This window comes from Camelina sativa, chromosome 20 (assembly GCF_000633955.1).
Source record: "Camelina sativa cultivar DH55 chromosome 20, Cs, whole genome shotgun sequence".
NCBI classification, from domain to species: domain Eukaryota; kingdom Viridiplantae; phylum Streptophyta; class Magnoliopsida; order Brassicales; family Brassicaceae; genus Camelina; species Camelina sativa.
The window spans coordinates 5,197,621-5,214,796 of record NC_025704.1 but is presented as its reverse complement, the minus strand read 5'-3'; the positions used below and the strand labels follow the sequence as shown (position 1 = coordinate 5,214,796).

The window sequence follows — 17,176 nt, the reverse complement described above, 5'->3', positions numbered from 1 at the left end:
AACCATCTTATTTGTGAACCCAAACCGACATATAATTTCGTTCTAATTGTAAAATCTAAACCCTAACCATCTTATTTGTGAACCCAAACCGACATATAATTTCGTTCTAATTGTAAAATCTAAACCCTAACCATCTTATTTGTGAACCCAAACCGACATATAATTTCGTTCTAATTGTAAAATCTAAACCCTAACCATCTTATTTGTGAACCCAAACCGACATATAATTTCGTTCTAATTGTAAAATCTAAACCCTAACCATCTTATTTGTGAACCCAAACCGACATATAATTTCGTTCTAATTGTAAAATCTAAACCCTAACCATCTTATTTGTGAACCCAAACCGACATATAATTTCGTTCTAATTGTAAAATCTAAACCCTAACCATCTTATTTGTGAACCCAAACCGACATATAATTTCGTTCTAATTGTAAAATCTAAACCCTAACCATCTTATTTGTGAACCCAAACCGACATATAATTTCGTTCTAATTGTAAAATCTAAACCCTAACCATCTTATTTGTGAACCCAAACCGACATATAATTTCGTTCTAATTGTAAAATCTAAACCCTAACCATCTTATTTGTGAACCCAAACCGACATATAATTTCGTTCTAATTGTAAAATCTAAACCCTAACCATCTTATTTGTGAACCCAAACCGACATATAATTTCGTTCTAATTGTAAAATCTAAACCCTAACCATCTTATTTGTGAACCCAAACCGACATATAATTTCGTTCTAATTGTAAAATCTAAACCCTAACCATCTTATTTGTGAACCCAAACCGACATATAATTTCGTTCTAATTGTAAAATCTAAACCCTAACCATCTTATTTGTGAACCCAAACCGACATATAATTTCGTTCTAATTGTAAAATCTAAACCCTAACCATCTTATTTGTGAACCCAAACCGACATATAATTTCGTTCTAATTGTAAAATCTAAACACTAATCATCTCATTTATGAACCCAAACCGACATATAATTTCGTTCTAATTGTAAAATTTAAATCCTAACCATTTTATTTGTGAACCCAAATCGATATATAATTTCGTTCACAAAACAAAAATTACATGATATTTAAACAAATAACATGTAATATATGTAATGGGTATAAAAGTAATTGTATATGAGGAGAGAGAATGCACTGTGGGTCCTATGGTAGTTTCTTAAATACTTTTGAAAATTGTGGTATCTAGTGCATATTCCCTTAAAAACAAATAGCATAACAAAACATTTTAATCACTTGCACGATAATTTGTCTAAATAGGGCTAGATTTTCGATAATGACTTTTAGTAGTTTTGAGACACAAACCTAACATGTCCGAACAATAAGTAGCACAAAACTGAGGGCGAAAGAAAATGAAAGCTAGAGGAGAGGATCAACTGATTTGATCGCATTGACAATCACCTTTCCCTTTTACGAAACTAAAAAAAGTACAGTATACAATATGAACCATTGAAGATGAGTTAATTATACAGTCTCACAAATGACACATATGATATGAGGCAAAATGATTAATACAGTATGCAAATTTCAGTAGTAAATTAATTTTAAAAATTTAAACAGTTATTCACCTTTTTTTTTTCATTTGTTCTATCCAAATTTAATTGTTACACACTACCGGCTATCACCGGACCTTTTAGTCTGGTTAGTTTATTATACCGGATAATATCCAAAACCGGACCTGACCAAAGCTACCAGATGCCACGTGTAATGTTGACTCTTTTTCGAAACCCTTACTGTAACTTACTCTCAGTCGCCACTTTCACACAACTCACAAAAATCATCGAGCTATGGCGGCAGCAACTCACCTTCTCTCCCAACCTTCATCTCTCCGTGGAACTCTAAACCAATACCAATTGAATCAAACCTCACCACTCTCCAGACTCCCAATTCTGTCTCTTAAATCCACTTTGAAGCCACTTAAACGCCTCTCCGTGAGAGCCGCCGCCGTTTCACAAAACTCCTCCAAAACCCTCACAAAGGAATCTTCTCCTGCGTCGTCGTTCGATCACTGTTTCAAGAAATCGTCAGATGGGTTTCTCTATTGCGAAGGAACTAAGGTTGAGGATATCATGGAGTCAGTCGAGAGAAGACCTTTTTACTTGTACAGCAAACCTCAGATCACTAGGAACCTCGAGGCTTATAAAGAAGCATTGAAAGGAATGACGGCTGTTATTGGTTACGCTATTAAAGCTAATAACAATCTCAAGATTTTGGAGCATTTGAGGAGTTTGGGTTGTGGTGCTGTGCTTGTCAGTGGGAATGAGCTCAGGCTTGCTCTTCGTGCTGGTTTCAATCCCACCAAGTAAGATTCTTTTAAGTAAAGTTCATCCCTTTAATAAAATTGGAATAGTGTTTGACTTGTTGATGGAATCAGAATGTGAGGATATTGATATGAATGGTGTTGTGATTATGTCTTTGTTATATGAAATGAACAGGTGTATTTTCAATGGAAATGGCAAGTCGTTGGAAGATTTAGTTCTAGCTGCTCAAGAAGGTGTTTTTGTGAATGTCGATAGTGAGTTTGACTTGAAAAACATTGTGGAAGCTTCAAGAATTTCTGGTAAGCTGGTCAATGTACTGCTGCGTATCAATCCTGATGTCGATCCTCAGGTATGGTTTCATTTATCCTTTTTATTATTTTTTTAGCATTATGTCTAATGTAACTGGTCTGTACAGTTTGGATATGAGTGAGCTTTTTCTGTTTTGTTACAATTTTCAGGTGCATCCATATGTAGCTACTGGGAACAAGAACTCAAAGTTTGGTATCAGGAACGAGAAGCTTCAATGGTTTCTGGATGAGGTGAAAGCACATCCTAAAGAGCTTCAGCTTGTTGGAGTTCATTGCCATCTAGGCTCTACCATTACAAAGGTAACTCCAGTTAGTGATGTAATCAGATGAATATGGATTGTTTTCTGTTTGTGTTTTCCATGTTTGCTTTTGCTCCGTCTATTAAATATTGAGTCTTGAGCTCTACATATGTGTATATTTTTATGTTGATTCCAGGTGGATATATTCAGAGATGCTGCGGTTCTCATGGTGGAATACATTGAGGAAATACGGCGTCAAGGCTTTGAAGTTAGTTACTTGAACATTGGTGGTGGTTTAGGGATAGATTATCATCATGCCGGTGCTGTCCTTCCTACACCCATGGATCTCATCAACACTGTAAGAAGAACATCTCAAAAAATCTATCATTCATCTTGAGCTCTAAATTATTGGAATTGGTAGAATCTTTACAATCTTTGATCTGTTTCAGGTAAGAGAGCTTGTTTATTCACATGAGCTGCATCTAATAATCGAGCCAGGGAGATCTCTGATTGCAAACACTTGCTGTTTCGTCAACCATGTAACTGGTGTGAAGACAAATGGAACTAAAAACTTCATAGTGATTGATGGAAGTATGGCTGAGCTTATCCGTCCCAGTCTTTATGATGCTTATCAGGTAAAAACAAATATGCTACTCACAGCAGCATCTGCAGATTTTGGTCTCTTGGAGTTATGCTAAACATCCTCTTGTTCTTGTTTCTTAATGCAAAAGCACATTGAGTTGGTCTCTCCTCCACCGCCTGAAGCAGAGGTTACCAAATTCGACGTAGTAGGTCCTGTCTGTGAATCTGCTGATTTCTTGGGCAAAGACAGAGAGCTTCCCACTCCTCCACAGGTATGATGAGGATCTGATTCTGTTTGGCAGCCCACAGCTCTAGGTGGAATATAATGAGTTTCTTGTATCCATTACAGGGAGCTGGTCTGGTGGTTCATGACGCTGGTGCATACTGTATGAGCATGGCTTCCACTTACAATCTCAAAATGCGTCCTCCGGAATACTGGGTACCAACACATTTTCTTCGTCAGGAGAATGATCCCGAGAGAAATTGTCATGAATTTCATCTGATTGTCTTCAATTTTGTGTTCTTTGTTTTTGCAGGTTGAAGAAGATGGGTCCATCACTAAGATAAGGCATGCTGAGACATTCGATGACCATTTGCGTTTCTTTGAAGGTCTTTGAACACNATTCTGTTTTGACAGCTCACAGCTCAAGTAACGTGGAATTTTTAAATGAGTTTATTGTATTCATTACAGGGAGCTGGTCTGGTGGTTCATGACGCTGGTGCATACTGTATGAGCATGGCTTCCACTTACAATCTCAAGATGCGTCCTCCGGAATACTGGGTACCAACACATCTTGTTCTTGTTTACTGGGAGAAATTGTTATAAATATTAACTTATTTTCTTCAATTTCTGTTCTTTGTTTTCGCAGGTTGAAGAAGATGGATCCATCACTAAGATAAGGCATGCTGAGACATTTGATGACCATTTGCGTTTCTTTGAAGGTCTTTGAACACTTGAGATTTACTCGTCATTGTTGCTATTTAGTTCAATTGTATGATTATTCGGAATCAGAACCACAATGCTATTGCTGTTTTAGATTTTCACATTCTGTGCTTTAATTCAAAGTCCTCAATGAAGTGAGTGATAATTATATGAATAAGAAAGAGGTCACAAGTGAAGACCAACAAATAAAAGGTGAATTTGTGGGTTATGATTATTCTTTTGGTTTCTTCTTAGTTACTACAAGTCCAAAGTTGTTCATTGTCCAAACAAAAAAAGACTTGAGAAACTCAATAAAGCTATTTCAAAACCAGGAATAAAGATTACACCGAACCAACGATGTTTTCAGTGGGATCATGGGTCAAAAAAGCTATTTAATAACCCAACAAAATCTTTAATACAAAGTGTACAGAAGCATCAGAAAACCAAAAAAAAACCTAGTCAGTAATGGATGTCAAGGACGGCCTTTGAGATCACCTAATCTGTTTTGGTTTCATCACACAAAAGAAGAATGAAAAAAAAACCTCAGGTTACAACTTACAAGTAACTCAAAGATAAAAGAGAAAGCCAGTAGAAAAAGGTTACCTATGAAACCGAATGCTTCTATACAAAAGCATGATGGTAAGTAAAAGCGTAGCCACAGCTGAACACAAATGCCCCAGTGAATGCCCACTGATGATATATCGATTGGTATTGTAAATTTTGTTGTCTGCAAGTCCTTGAATCTTGGCAATAGCGTAAGCCGCTGCATTCATCATAATAATCAGAAATTAGAAGAGAAGCAAATTCTAACAAGAAAACCGTAAAAGTGGTTTTTGAGTTTTTAAAAAAACCTGTTGCCCAGAGCCAGAATCTAGAGTGAGTATACTTGGGAGGTAACAAAACTGTCATGACGGGAATCACCAGACATGGAATCAACTGGAACGTCATGCATAACCGGAGATCATTAAACACTCTGCCATCAACTAAGACACATATAATTTCAATCCGAACCTGACTAAAACAAAATCACTGAAAATGTATATTAACAGAGAAGGTAATGGTTTCTGGTTTGAATGTTACCTGGCGTAAGCAATGCTGAGAAATGATGTGAATAGAAGCAAGATGAGGCAACTTAGTCCCACTCTCTCCCCCGCTCTCTCAACCAAAAAACTAGAGAAAAGCGACGAATACGCAATCAATATCTGCAATTACCGTCATTAATCAAGAAACAGCTATTCATAAACATTTCCAATCCGGTAAACTCTACACCCAAAAACCTCCACACAGCCTCAATCCCATTAGATATAGAAAGATTCTTTACAAGTTTTGTTCACAATGTAGTACTTGTAGAAACAACAGAAGAAAACTAAGTGCAAACATAAAGACTCATCTAAGGTTTCTTTCTATAACTAAGTGCAAACATAAAGACTCATCACTCATCTAAGCTTTCTTTCCATATATAGCCTATAAGATAGTTCACAGGACAAGTAAAGGTGAAATTGGTGGGTGAGAAAAAACGAACAGGTAAAGTGTCCCAGACGATTCTGTTGTCATCAGGTTTGAGATGATAAAAAGCAGAACCAAAGGCGAAGCTAGCAATACCAGCGTAGAACAATGTCCATCCCCAGATCTCACCTTTCAAACTAACATTACAACAAATCAAGAAGTTAAAACACTAATCAAAATCCCAAAAAAAAAAAAAAAATGTAAAAAAGAGAAGAGAAGACAGTAATAACTAATAACAAAACCTTATATTGAAGAAGCTTCCACCAAGGCAAAGAACAAAACCAAGAACCCCAATAATAAGAAAGGGAAAGTTGGTTATCACATTCAATGTGTTAGGCACTCCTGTTCACAACAACATCAAAACACACACCTGTCTCTCATTATTATTATTACACACATGCAACACACAAATAGAGAGAGGGGAGAGAGAGAGAGAGGGAAGAGAGTGATATGGATGATTGATGATACCCATGAAATTGCGTTTATCAGCAAAGAGATGGTGACGAAGAGGAACTTTGGGAGTGATGAACATGATGATTAACCAACACATAAACGATCCCACCATCAAAATTCGTTTCCTTTTCCATCTCCCGATCTGTTGCTCCGTCAACCACACCATTTTTAATCCTCTCTCTCTCTCTCTCTCAAGAATTGTATAAAGGTGACGCCTTTTTATTTGTAGTTTAGTTTTCTGAGATGGCTTACTCAGTAATCAGTGTTACATACAAGCCAGGTTAAGGAAAAAGAATGGCAAAGATGGATTTATTGCGAGTCGCTGTTTGTACAAATGTTTCGATTTAGAACAACGTGCGGCGGAATCTGTCTTTTTTTTACTACTTTGGTTGAGGCTGACGGGTACGACGACGACGATCCCATTTCTTTTATGTTTTGTCGCTGTTGACCAGGACCATCAAACGTTGCCGTTTCATGTTCTTTATTCTTTCGCAATCTAACCCTTGTATGTTTCTAAATGTGCTTGTTTGTGTGTGAAATGCTACAAAAAAAAGTATTCCAGAAAACAAAAGAGTATATATTTAAGCAGAAGAAGATGAAACCAAACTATACGCAATATATGTATCTATTAGCATTAAGTATTAACTATAGAGAGAAACCAAAACATTGATAAATCAGAAACATCTTGCTTCACTTGTAAATCAACGAAAGCAACTAAGAGACCAGAAGGATGGGGAACACTTTTTGCATTTGCTTTTTTTTTTTTTTTTTTGATCTTCTTTTTCCGTTTTGACTTTTTTCACTATTGAAGTTTATATAGTAAAGTTTTGTACGGATTAAACAAAAAACCCATCTGGACTTGGATAACCTTAACAACACACGTCGTCTCGTCATTCAATAACTTTATGTGTTTGGTAGTAAGTATAAATCTGCCTAATCATGACCCCAAACTGAATATTCTACAGTTATCCAATTAGAAGAACCAATCAAAATACTATAGACCATCTATACTATTAATTGAATTGGGGAGTACACTTAGGGATAAAAAAAAGAAAAAAATATAACATATATCCATGTTGCCAAACAGACCCATTTGCCTACATAATAAAAAAAAAATTAAACTTTCCTAAAACAATGGTAACAACTATTAAAGAAATAAATAATTAACTTTTTTATAATTGGTTATAGATTTCATATCTATTTTTTGATATGGGTATAAAGCATAAATAATTAATTTCGAATATATTAAGTTATCCAAATATTTTTCTAAATTAAATACTAAACATGTATAGTTTTCTAAATGAAATTAAAGCCAACAAGATTACAAAATGAAATTTAAAATATTATAATAAAAACAAAATTATTTCTATTAATAATTTCTTGAATTTATATAGTTATTAAAATTTTATAGAACAATAAGAGTTTTCCGCAATTAATAACATACCAAAAATGTAACTTATTATTTAACAAGATTTCCATAACAAATGAATCTAATTAATTTCGAATAGTATTTATGAAAATAACTTAACTTAAATTTAAATAGATGATTTATTTTAAGATATCTTGAAATAAAATCAGTAATTATTTACCAAATTTCTAAAATTTAGGGATTATTTCTAAAACTAACCTTATATATGTACTCTCATCGGTATAATAGGAAAATCTAGACAATTAATTCAAAATTCAAATCTAATCATCCATATAGATTCAAACATATTGTATATGCATTAACTGAAAACTAAATAAGTTTTTAAAAGATTTTATATAGATTTTTTAGTTTTAAACGTAAAAGTGTTTACTCTTTCCAGCTTATAAATAGAGAAATCGACCTAACATTCACATATCATATACAGTTATGCACCACTCTAGCATTATTTTTGTATCTCTTTGTTTCTGTAAAAATAAAATAAAAAGTGTCTCTGTATTGAGTTTGCATAATATACCTCTTGCTAACATCTACTATATTCTTTTTTTAGTTCGCCAATACTATGTTCTATGTCCAGTTTATGATTTATGATTCTTATGATTTGTTAAATTTATAATTTTCTATCGTGTATATAAGCATATATAAATCAAGATCTTTTTTGAAAGCATATATTTTTCTACCTAGAGATTGTATATAAGGGAAGATTGTGGTATGAACGGATGTTCATCCAATTGACATAGCATCTGCAAAACAAGAAAATTACATTTGATTGCTTAAAAGAAGTCCACATTTTTTATATGAACCCGGTAAGTCACAAAATACTATATTAGTGTTTGTTTTCTTCAGTTTTTATATAGATTTATTTAAGAAACCTCCGTAGGAAATTCTTATTAGAGTATGTAGTTGAGCTTTGCATTAACATTAATTAACTTTTGAAACCGGCAAATACAGCAAGGGGTATGTATACATAATCTATATAAGTACAATTAATCTTCCATGACTATACTGTAATCAGCTGGATGTATTAAATTATATTATTTTCTTATTTTTTCAAATATATGATGTTAACAGTCTTTATTAAAATGGCACTATAATATATGGAAAAGAAAAAAAAAAACACATGGCAGTAAAATTTTATAACATGAGCACCTTGAAATTTGTTTTTAAATCATGTTATCTTTAAAAAGTCTATTAAAATTTTCCTTGAAATTTGAGTGTTTGAGTGTTAATCTCAATACTTTTTAAATTTTTATAGACTTTTAAGTCATGGTTACCTTGAATCCCTAATGAAATATTCAAGGTAACGATGACTCATAGTATAGTTCATAGTATAAAAATTTCTAATGAAAATCTTAAAGTACTGATTAACACTCAAACACCCAAATATTCATAAACCAAAATGACAAAATTTTGGGTTAATGACGTTATACTATATAAATATGTTTACACATGCTAAATAAATAATTTTAATTCTTGACGTGTTCTATTAAATATTAAAATACATTTAATTTTTTCAAATAAATCTTACTACTTTCAATTGAACTAGCATAAGTTCAAAAAAAAAAAATACATAAAATATGTTTTTTTTTTGCCAGCTCATAAAATATGTTCTATAACCGTTAAAAGTATTTAAAAAAACATAATCTAATATAGGTGAAACATCTATAAAATAGTAAGAATAAAGAAGTCAATTAATTTTGTAATATTTTTATTAAAACATATGATATATAGATATACTATGAATTAAATTTATGTTTATTTCATACGGGAGTTCAAGAATTTATGTTTTCGTCCGATCCCCTCCCGTTTTCAATCAGAAAATACAAATTTTTCTCATATCTGGAATGTCCCATATTAGGAATGCTTTCTGTTATGCAACGAAAATTTGAGAACGGGTGTAAGACATAATAGAACTTGACAAAACGAAAAGAGAGTTACGGCCATCCTAAATATTTGTATATGTTTCAAACGGGTTTTTATCGCTGTTAGCGGTTATATATCCAATTTGATAGTTCACAAATTTAATAGAATCTAACCAATCATTTATTGGATTTAGTTTGTTACCAGTCCAACCGTTATGTTGTTCCAAATTTTAAGATACTGGTGAAATCATTATTATTTTAAATTTTCAAACATTAATAAAGCAAACCAAATACAAACTAAAATCTCAATTAGTATAAGTTTGATTATATATACAAAATTAATTTTTTTTATAAACATAACCCTGCACGTACCGGAACCTAGTCCTGTATATAGGGGGAATAGGAGAGACTAAACAGAAATCCGTATCCTCTAACCGGCGGTGACGTCATCATTTCCCGGTTTACTCATGGGCTTTGTCTAAAAAATTAAAACTAGTGAGGTGCAAATTAAATAATTTATAAAGTATGAGGGGCATTTAAATGAAATATTTTCATTAGCTTATGTAGAGAAGACAGACTATAGTGTCGTATCTCGTTTTCATTTCGAGCAAATTTATTTTATTTCCAAGAGAGAGAGAGAGAAGACGGCAGCACGAAGAAAGCTTTTTGATCGGAAGGTACCTTTTTCCGGCGAATTTACCCCTCTCTAGGGTTTCTTTAAATTTAAAAATCTCCTTTCCTTCTCTGTTTCTTTTTCTCAGTTTAAGTCTTCTGGGTTAAGTGAAGATTATATAATCTGGGTTCGAAAGTTCTCTAGTCTTCTTTGCTTCGTCGTTGCAGAGAGAAATTTGCGGAGAAAGAGATATCGTCTTTTCGAGTCAAAGATAAAGCTGTCTTTTTTATTTTCCCCTTTTTTCGTCTATTAAAAAAAGCCCTAGACATATCCGAATTGAAAATTTTATCTGAAATCGATTTGATTTTTTCGTGGGGGGGTTATCTCTTATCAGTTCCGGTTCGGTTCTCTTTGTTATAAAATATTGATTTCTGTCTCTTTCCGCCATGAAAGTTTTCGAATTTTTTGGTTTCTTTTTTGGCTCCAAATTTTTCATCTTTTTCAAATAATTTTAAATCTCTGTGCTTTCTTTTGTTTTGGTTCCTAACTTGTGAATTTATATCTAGGGTTTCCTCCTTTTTCTAATTCAAAGATCTGTCTTTTTTCCCCTTTCTTCAGACTATCCTTGTGTGTTGAGCTAGCTTTTGCAATTTGAAGGACTCGAGATCTGAGAGATCTCTTGGTGTCTCGGTTTTGTCGGTAGATACAGGGGGGTATAGAGAGCTTCTAGAAGGTAAATTTCATAACTTTGATTCTTTTGGCATTCATTGTTTCCTAAGGTGAAGTCTAGCTTATACTTGTAGATGTCTAGTTCTTGAGCATTGTGTGTTGGGTATGAGAATGTGGAGAATGGGTCAAATTGTAATTGTAGAGTAATTGCATTAGGCTCTGAGTTCTGCTGACTTATTCTCACTCAGTTACAAAGTTGATGTTAATAGGTTTTTATAATGGAAGACGATGGCTCTCCTTCTCCTTCTCCGGATTTGGATGCACAGAAGAACCCTTATGATCGATTGCTTGCTCTAGATACAAGTACCGTAGATTCAAACTGTAACTTGGATTCGGTTTCTGCCATTTATCTAGCAATGAAGAGCTCTAAGCTGGAATGTGTTGATGAGCGTGGCCAAGATTCCCTTATTACCTCTGTGTCCATGGAGGATGAAGAGGATGAAGAACTTGACGAGTTTGATCCTTATCTCTTTATCAAGAACTTGCCCAACTTGTCTTCTGTTGTCCCAACTTTTAGGCCGGTGTTGCTTCCTAAACAAACCCGAAGCTGTCCTCCTATTTCTCTAGTCCTAGACCTTGATGGTAAGGCTACCTTTCAGCTTTTGTTTGAATCGAACAAAAATATTTGTCTTTCATGTATATTGGTGTGATTTAACCATAGACGACATATGGCTAGAAGATTAAGGCTGTAACGTTTTATTTGTTTCTCACCAGAAAGAGTTTGTTTTGTTTATTTCTGTTATTGCTATAACATATATGTTTTATGTTTGCAGAAACTCTTGTGCATTCGAGTCTAGAACCATGTGATGAGGTGGATTTCACATTCCCTGTTAATTTTAATGAAGAAGAGCATATGGTGTATGTGAGGTGCCGCCCTCACCTCCAAGAGTTTATGGAGAGAGTGTCCCGTCTTTTTGAGATCGTCATCTTTACAGCTAGCCAAAGTATTTATGCGGAGCAACTTCTAAACGTGATTGACCCTAAGAGAAAGTTCTTTCGCCATAGAGTGTACCGTGACTCCTGTGTTTTCTTTGACGGTAACTACCTTAAAGATTTGTCTGTCCTTGGGCGTGATTTATCTCGTGTTATCATCGTCGACAACTCCCCACAGGTATCATCCCTCTACACAATGAGTATACCAACATTGTTTAGCCAATTAAACCAAAGCTGATCGATAGATGCTTTTGTCAGTGGTAATTGTAGGATACATTTTTCAGTATAGGATGACTATAATAGCTATGAAAGATGCTAAGAGCGAATGTAGTATTAGCTAGTTTGCAAAAGCTATCTAAATCTAAGAGCGAATGTAGTATTAGCTAGTTTGCAAAAGCTATCTAAATCTAAGAGCGAATGTAGTATTAGCTAGTTTGCAAAAGCTATCTAAATCTAAGAGCGAATGTAGTATTAGCTAGTTTGCAAAAGCTATCTAAATCTATGAACTTGTGTGGGAACAAAGTGTATTCTTGAATGACCTTAGTTCTATATTTCAAGGCTGTTGCATAATATTGTCTTGAGTTATTGTTTTTGTGCAATGGTGTAGGCATTTGGGTTCCAAGTGGAGAATGGGGTGCCAATAGAGAGCTGGTTTAATGACCCGTCAGATAAAGAACTCCTTCACTTGCTCCCATTTCTTGAAAGCTTAATTGGAGTTGAAGATGTAAGGCCGATGATCGCCAAGAAATTCAATCTGAGGGAAAAGATTGATGCAGCTGTAGCTGCACCTGAGTATCCTGCTGAGGCGGGAGATCCCTTCGAAAGGTAAAATCTTTCGCCGAAAGCTTTAAGGCAGAATCTGGCATAAGAGCTGGCATGTTCGGTGACAAAAAGAAGAAAGACTCTCTTTACGAAGATGCTTTGGTGAAGTGTTTGGTTTAACAAGGCTTGGAGGGATCGATCAGATGTTGGAGATATATATATATATAAAAGTATATCAATGTTGTTTTCATATTAGTTTAAATTAAGAACTTGGTATACGGAGAAGACAGGATAGCCTGTAAAACAGTTTAATGCACAATAACTGTAATTTTTTTTTTCCCTGGTTTATTTTCTACTCTTACACATAGATTTATTTACCTTTGCAATAGAGTTCAAGGCCAAGGGTGTCGATTAATTTAGATTTTGGTGTGATGTTGTCAATGTTTTCCCATTCTGGGAATGCTTAAGCCAAAGACATAAACAATGGCTTATGCTAGGTACTGAGCTGATCTTAAAGCAGTTGCGAAGAACATTCCAAAAAAGTTTTTTGAACTATTTTGTAATTTGTCTACCATACTAATCCCTAAACATAAAAAAAAAAAAAAAAAAAGGTTATTGTTTTTTCAGCAAATCCAACAAAAAGCTGCAAACCATTCAAGAAAATTTCCAATTAAACAGCTCTAGAATAGCGACTATACAATATAGTCCATGATCCAATAATATCCATTTTTCTTACAAAATCCAACAACATAATTTGTTTCCTCAAATGAATAAACGCCATTATATTCCCGTATAGTATCTTTCTGATTATTGTTTGGACTAGCGGATAATTACTGAAAATATGTTTAGCCACGTCAGATAACTGTGATCTGATTATTTTAATACGAATTAAAAATGTTGCCGAGTGAAAAAATAAGTCAAAGCTAATTCTTACTTAACCAACCAAGTGGAGGAGGAGGAAGCTTGAGGAAGAAGAAGAGTGCGCATTTTAATCGAATCTATACCTTTTTCGAAGATGTCGGCGCAGGTTAAGCTCCTATTTTATCTCCCATTTGTTTAATTAAAGTCTGTGGAATGGAACTATTTGTTTTGTTTGTTTACGAACGACGCATTTATTTATTTCTCTATCTTTTAATTTTGTTTTCTGCCAAATATTATTATTTTTTTAAAGGAAAAAAAAAAGAAAAATTAGCGAAGGGAAGCTTCGTTTTTTTTGTAGAGAGAGAGAGAGATAAACCGGAGATTTTTAGAGAGAGAAAGTGAAAGAGAGAGAGAGAGAGAGAGAAGATCAGTTCGTCGTTGACGATCGATGTCGAAGATGAAGCATCTTCTACGGAAGCTACACATCGGCGGAAGTAGTGGCGTCGGCGGCGGCGGAGGAGGATTTGCTGACCATCATAGTAGGTTAGACGATTCCACTAGACCCATGATCGATCCTAGCCCTATTCCTAGTACTAGCCCTAGCCCCGTCTCGACTTCTTCCGTCTCTTCATCCACCGGTTTTGGCAACGCCTCCTCCGCGGCAGCAATGCCGAGGCTTGAAACATTGGAGCCCGTTGGCCGTGGTGATCTGGCTTCTGTTGATGGCGTCGATTTCAATTTGATGGAAGAGGAGTATCAAGTCCAGTTAGCTATGGCGATCAGCGTCTCTGATCCTGATCCGCGTGAGAATGCTGATACTGCTCAGCTTGATGCCGCTAAGCGTATTAGCCTTGGTGTTTCTGCTCCTCCCGTCACCGACGCTGATTCCGCCGTTGACTTTCTCTCCCTCCGCTATTGGGTACTTAGATTCTTCACTCTTGCTTTCGTTCAATTTCTCTAAATTCTTATGGGGTTTTGGAGGGGTTTTAGTGAGTCTGATCATTCGATTAGCCAGGGTTTAGAGGAATTAAAATCTTGCTGCAATTGATTACTGCTACTGCTTGCTTGGATTTGAGTATTTTTTTTTCCGAGTCCTGGTTGTAACTACTTTCCATTTATGGGATTGTTTAAGCCTTGATGATGACAATGAGAGACTTAAGCTGATCGTGCTCTTATATTGATTTTCATGTAGGGACATAAGGTTATTAACTATGATCAGAAAGTCAGGGATGGTTTTTACGATGTGTATGGGATTACATCCAATTCTCTTTCACAAGGGAAGATGCCACTTCTTGTCGATCTTCAAGCGATCTCTATTTCAGACAATGTTGATTATGAGGTCATTTTGGTTAACCGATTGATTGATCCTGAACTGCAAGAGCTTGAGAGGAGAACATCCGCTTTGGCTGCTGAATGTCCAGACTTTGCCCGTGGTCAAGTGTCAAGTGATTTAACTCAGAAAATTGCAAATATAGTTGTAGAGCAAATGGGTGGCCGCGTTGAGAATGCTGATGAGGCATTGAGAAGGTGGATGCTTCGAAGCTATGAACTAAGGAATTCTTTGAACACTACTATTCTTCCACTTGGACGAGTTAATGTTGGTCTTGCACGTCACAGGGCTTTGCTTTTCAAGGTTACTACAACAAATCCTTTCACTTGTTTCTAGCGTTGGTCTTAAACCTCTTGATTTTCTTTTTCTAGTGACAATACTCATTATTTCCTTTTTCATCTCCGAGTTTCCTTGTTGATCATGGTTAGGAGATGTAGAAGGAATCTAATTACTCCCTCCTCTATTTTTTAGGTCCTTGCTGATAGGATTAATCTCCCATGTATGCTTGTAAAAGGCAGCTACTACACTGGAACTGATGATGGGGCTGTGAACTTGATTAAACTAGATGAAAAAAGGTAATTCTTTGATTGCTGTATGCAGCCTTATGTTTGCATTCTAGAGTCCTGATATTGGGCTCAGTTTGTACGTGATGGTGTGATTTTTGCAGAGTCCTAATTCATTCTTCCCATGCAGTGAATACATTATTGATCTAATGGGTGCTCCGGGTGCTCTGATTCCTGCCGAGGTTCCAGGCAGTTTTCTTCCAGTTGCTTGCACAGATACAAGAGTATTTCCTGAGGATCTGGTCTCGTTTCAGCATTCAACCCCTGAAGTTGAGAAAGAGATTGAAACGCCAGCATTTTCAGTTTTGGGGGAAACAGATTCCAGATCTGGTATGGTGGCAAACTTCTTAACTGGAAACCATAAAGAAAACAGTGACAGAAATGCTGTTGAAAAACATCAAACAGAGAGATTTGAGCATGATTTTGGAAAGCTAATGCAATCACAGCAGATATCTGGTGAAAATTTGCCTCCATTTTCTGGGAAACCGACATGTGCTCAGAAAGTGAAAGTTAAGAATGTCTCCAAGTATGTCATAAGTGCAGCAAAGAACCCTGAATTTGCGCAGAAATTACATGCCGTCTTGTTGGAAAGTGGTGCATCACCTCCCGCAGATTTGTTTATGGATATTAACCCGCACAACTTGAGGGGGAAGAATTTGCTTCAAGAAGTCAGCCTAGATAGTAGCGATTCTGAGGTTTCTGGTGTTCCATGTCACCCAGAGAAGGTATTCTTAGAATACACATCATTTCACATCCCGCACAATTGTTTTCATTCATCTTTACGTGCCCTCTTAATCTATCTTAAGACTCTTTAAGTCTTTATTTATTTCCATTTGCACTGAATAGGTCGCAGACCATTTAGCTAAACAACAGAGAGAATCTGAAAGGAACCCCAAAGCTGAGACTTACCAACAATCAGTGAATAGAAACTTTGATGTGGACAATATTGGTAAAGTTTCATCATCAGAAAATATAGAGATTGGCACTGCTGATGGGGAGTCTACTGTTTGTGATAGTCATGACCAAGGAATTAATCCATTGCTCGGCGAAGCTGCAAAGTGGGAAATTATGTGGGAAGATCTTCAGATTGGCGAGCGCATTGGTATTGGTAAGGTTTGGTTTATCAGATATTACTATATTAGACTTGCGGTTCGCCAGTATCATGTAGTATAAACTGAAGTTGTAGCCGTGATAGACTTTCGATGAAGCTTATTTCTTACTAGTTGTTAGCTACCCTTATGTTTGTGGATAAGATTTTTACATCCAAACTATTCAGTTTGATACACCTAAGTAGATCCTTATTATCCCGAACTAAAAGATGTGTTTGTTCTTGTGCTATTTCTGTCACAGGTTCTTATGGAGAAGTTTATCGTGCAGAGTGGAATGGAACTGTGAGTTATGTTTTGTAGTCTTAAATCCACTAATCCTTGCAATGCTCTTTAATATGCAATTTCTAAAACCTCTCTCACATTTGCTTCCAATGAAGAGAAGTGCTATTTTAGTCATAAAGTTCTTGGACTGATTGTGTTTCTCCTTTCAGGAAGTGGCTGTCAAGAAGTTTCTGGATCAAGATTTCTCTGGTGATGCATTGACACAGTTCAAATCCGAAGTAACTCCAAGTCATTTAATCATAGACATCTTATTTTCTCTAAAATTACCTGCAACCTGTTTAATCATGCTTTGATTGTTTTCATTTTGTTCCAAATAGATTGAAATTATGTTGAGGTTACGCCATCCAAACGTTGTTCTTTTCATGGGAGCTGTTACTCGACCGCCAAATTTCTCCATTCTGACAGAGTTCCTACC

The 17,176-nt window shown here is 35.4% G+C and overlaps 4 protein-coding genes across 5 annotated transcripts in view; 3 read left to right on the top strand and 1 right to left on the bottom strand.

The window, feature by feature from the left end:
* LOC104769422 (diaminopimelate decarboxylase 2, chloroplastic-like) lies at positions 1,761-4,027 on the top strand. The gene is made up of 8 exons (XM_010493636.1): positions 1,761-2,322; positions 2,456-2,630; positions 2,740-2,889; positions 3,025-3,186; positions 3,278-3,463; positions 3,560-3,682; positions 3,760-3,849; positions 3,947-4,027. The coding sequence occupies exons 1-8, from the start codon at positions 1,808-1,810 to the stop codon at positions 4,025-4,027; spliced, it is 1,482 nt and encodes a 493-aa protein (XP_010491938.1). The 5' UTR covers positions 1,761-1,807.
* On the bottom strand, positions 4,537-6,899 carry LOC104769421. The gene is made up of 7 exons (XM_010493635.2): positions 6,307-6,899; positions 6,081-6,180; positions 5,855-5,975; positions 5,413-5,534; positions 5,184-5,305; positions 4,936-5,095; positions 4,537-4,832 (listed from the first exon to the last, which is right to left on the bottom strand). Exons 1-7 carry the CDS (start codon positions 6,455-6,457, stop codon positions 4,805-4,807), a joined length of 804 nt encoding a protein of 267 aa, XP_010491937.1. The 5' UTR covers positions 6,458-6,899; the 3' UTR covers positions 4,537-4,804.
* On the top strand, positions 10,170-12,989 carry LOC104769420 (CTD small phosphatase-like protein 2). Of its 2 annotated transcripts, none has more exons than XM_010493633.2 (5): positions 10,170-10,256; positions 10,811-10,925; positions 11,131-11,503; positions 11,695-12,032; positions 12,462-12,989. In XM_010493633.2, the coding sequence occupies exons 3-5, from the start codon at positions 11,140-11,142 to the stop codon at positions 12,681-12,683; spliced, it is 924 nt and encodes a 307-aa protein (XP_010491935.1). In that variant the 5' UTR covers positions 10,170-10,256; positions 10,811-10,925; positions 11,131-11,139; the 3' UTR covers positions 12,684-12,989. The 2 variants fall into 2 exon arrangements, with proteins under 2 accessions (XP_010491935.1, XP_010491936.1); XM_010493634.2 differs by having other exon boundaries at positions 11,110-11,503.
* The window catches only part of LOC104769419 (serine/threonine-protein kinase EDR1-like), a gene marked incomplete in the record, with an annotated part of 6,177 nt that continues 2,827 nt past the window's right edge, over positions 13,827-17,176 (top strand). The window contains 7 exon segments of the mRNA XM_010493632.2: positions 13,827-14,396; positions 14,670-15,110; positions 15,279-15,382; positions 15,501-16,095; positions 16,217-16,478; positions 16,721-16,761; positions 16,911-16,975. Coding sequence (XP_010491934.1) covers positions 13,926-14,396; positions 14,670-15,110; positions 15,279-15,382; positions 15,501-16,095; positions 16,217-16,478; positions 16,721-16,761; positions 16,911-16,975 — 1,979 coding nt within the window.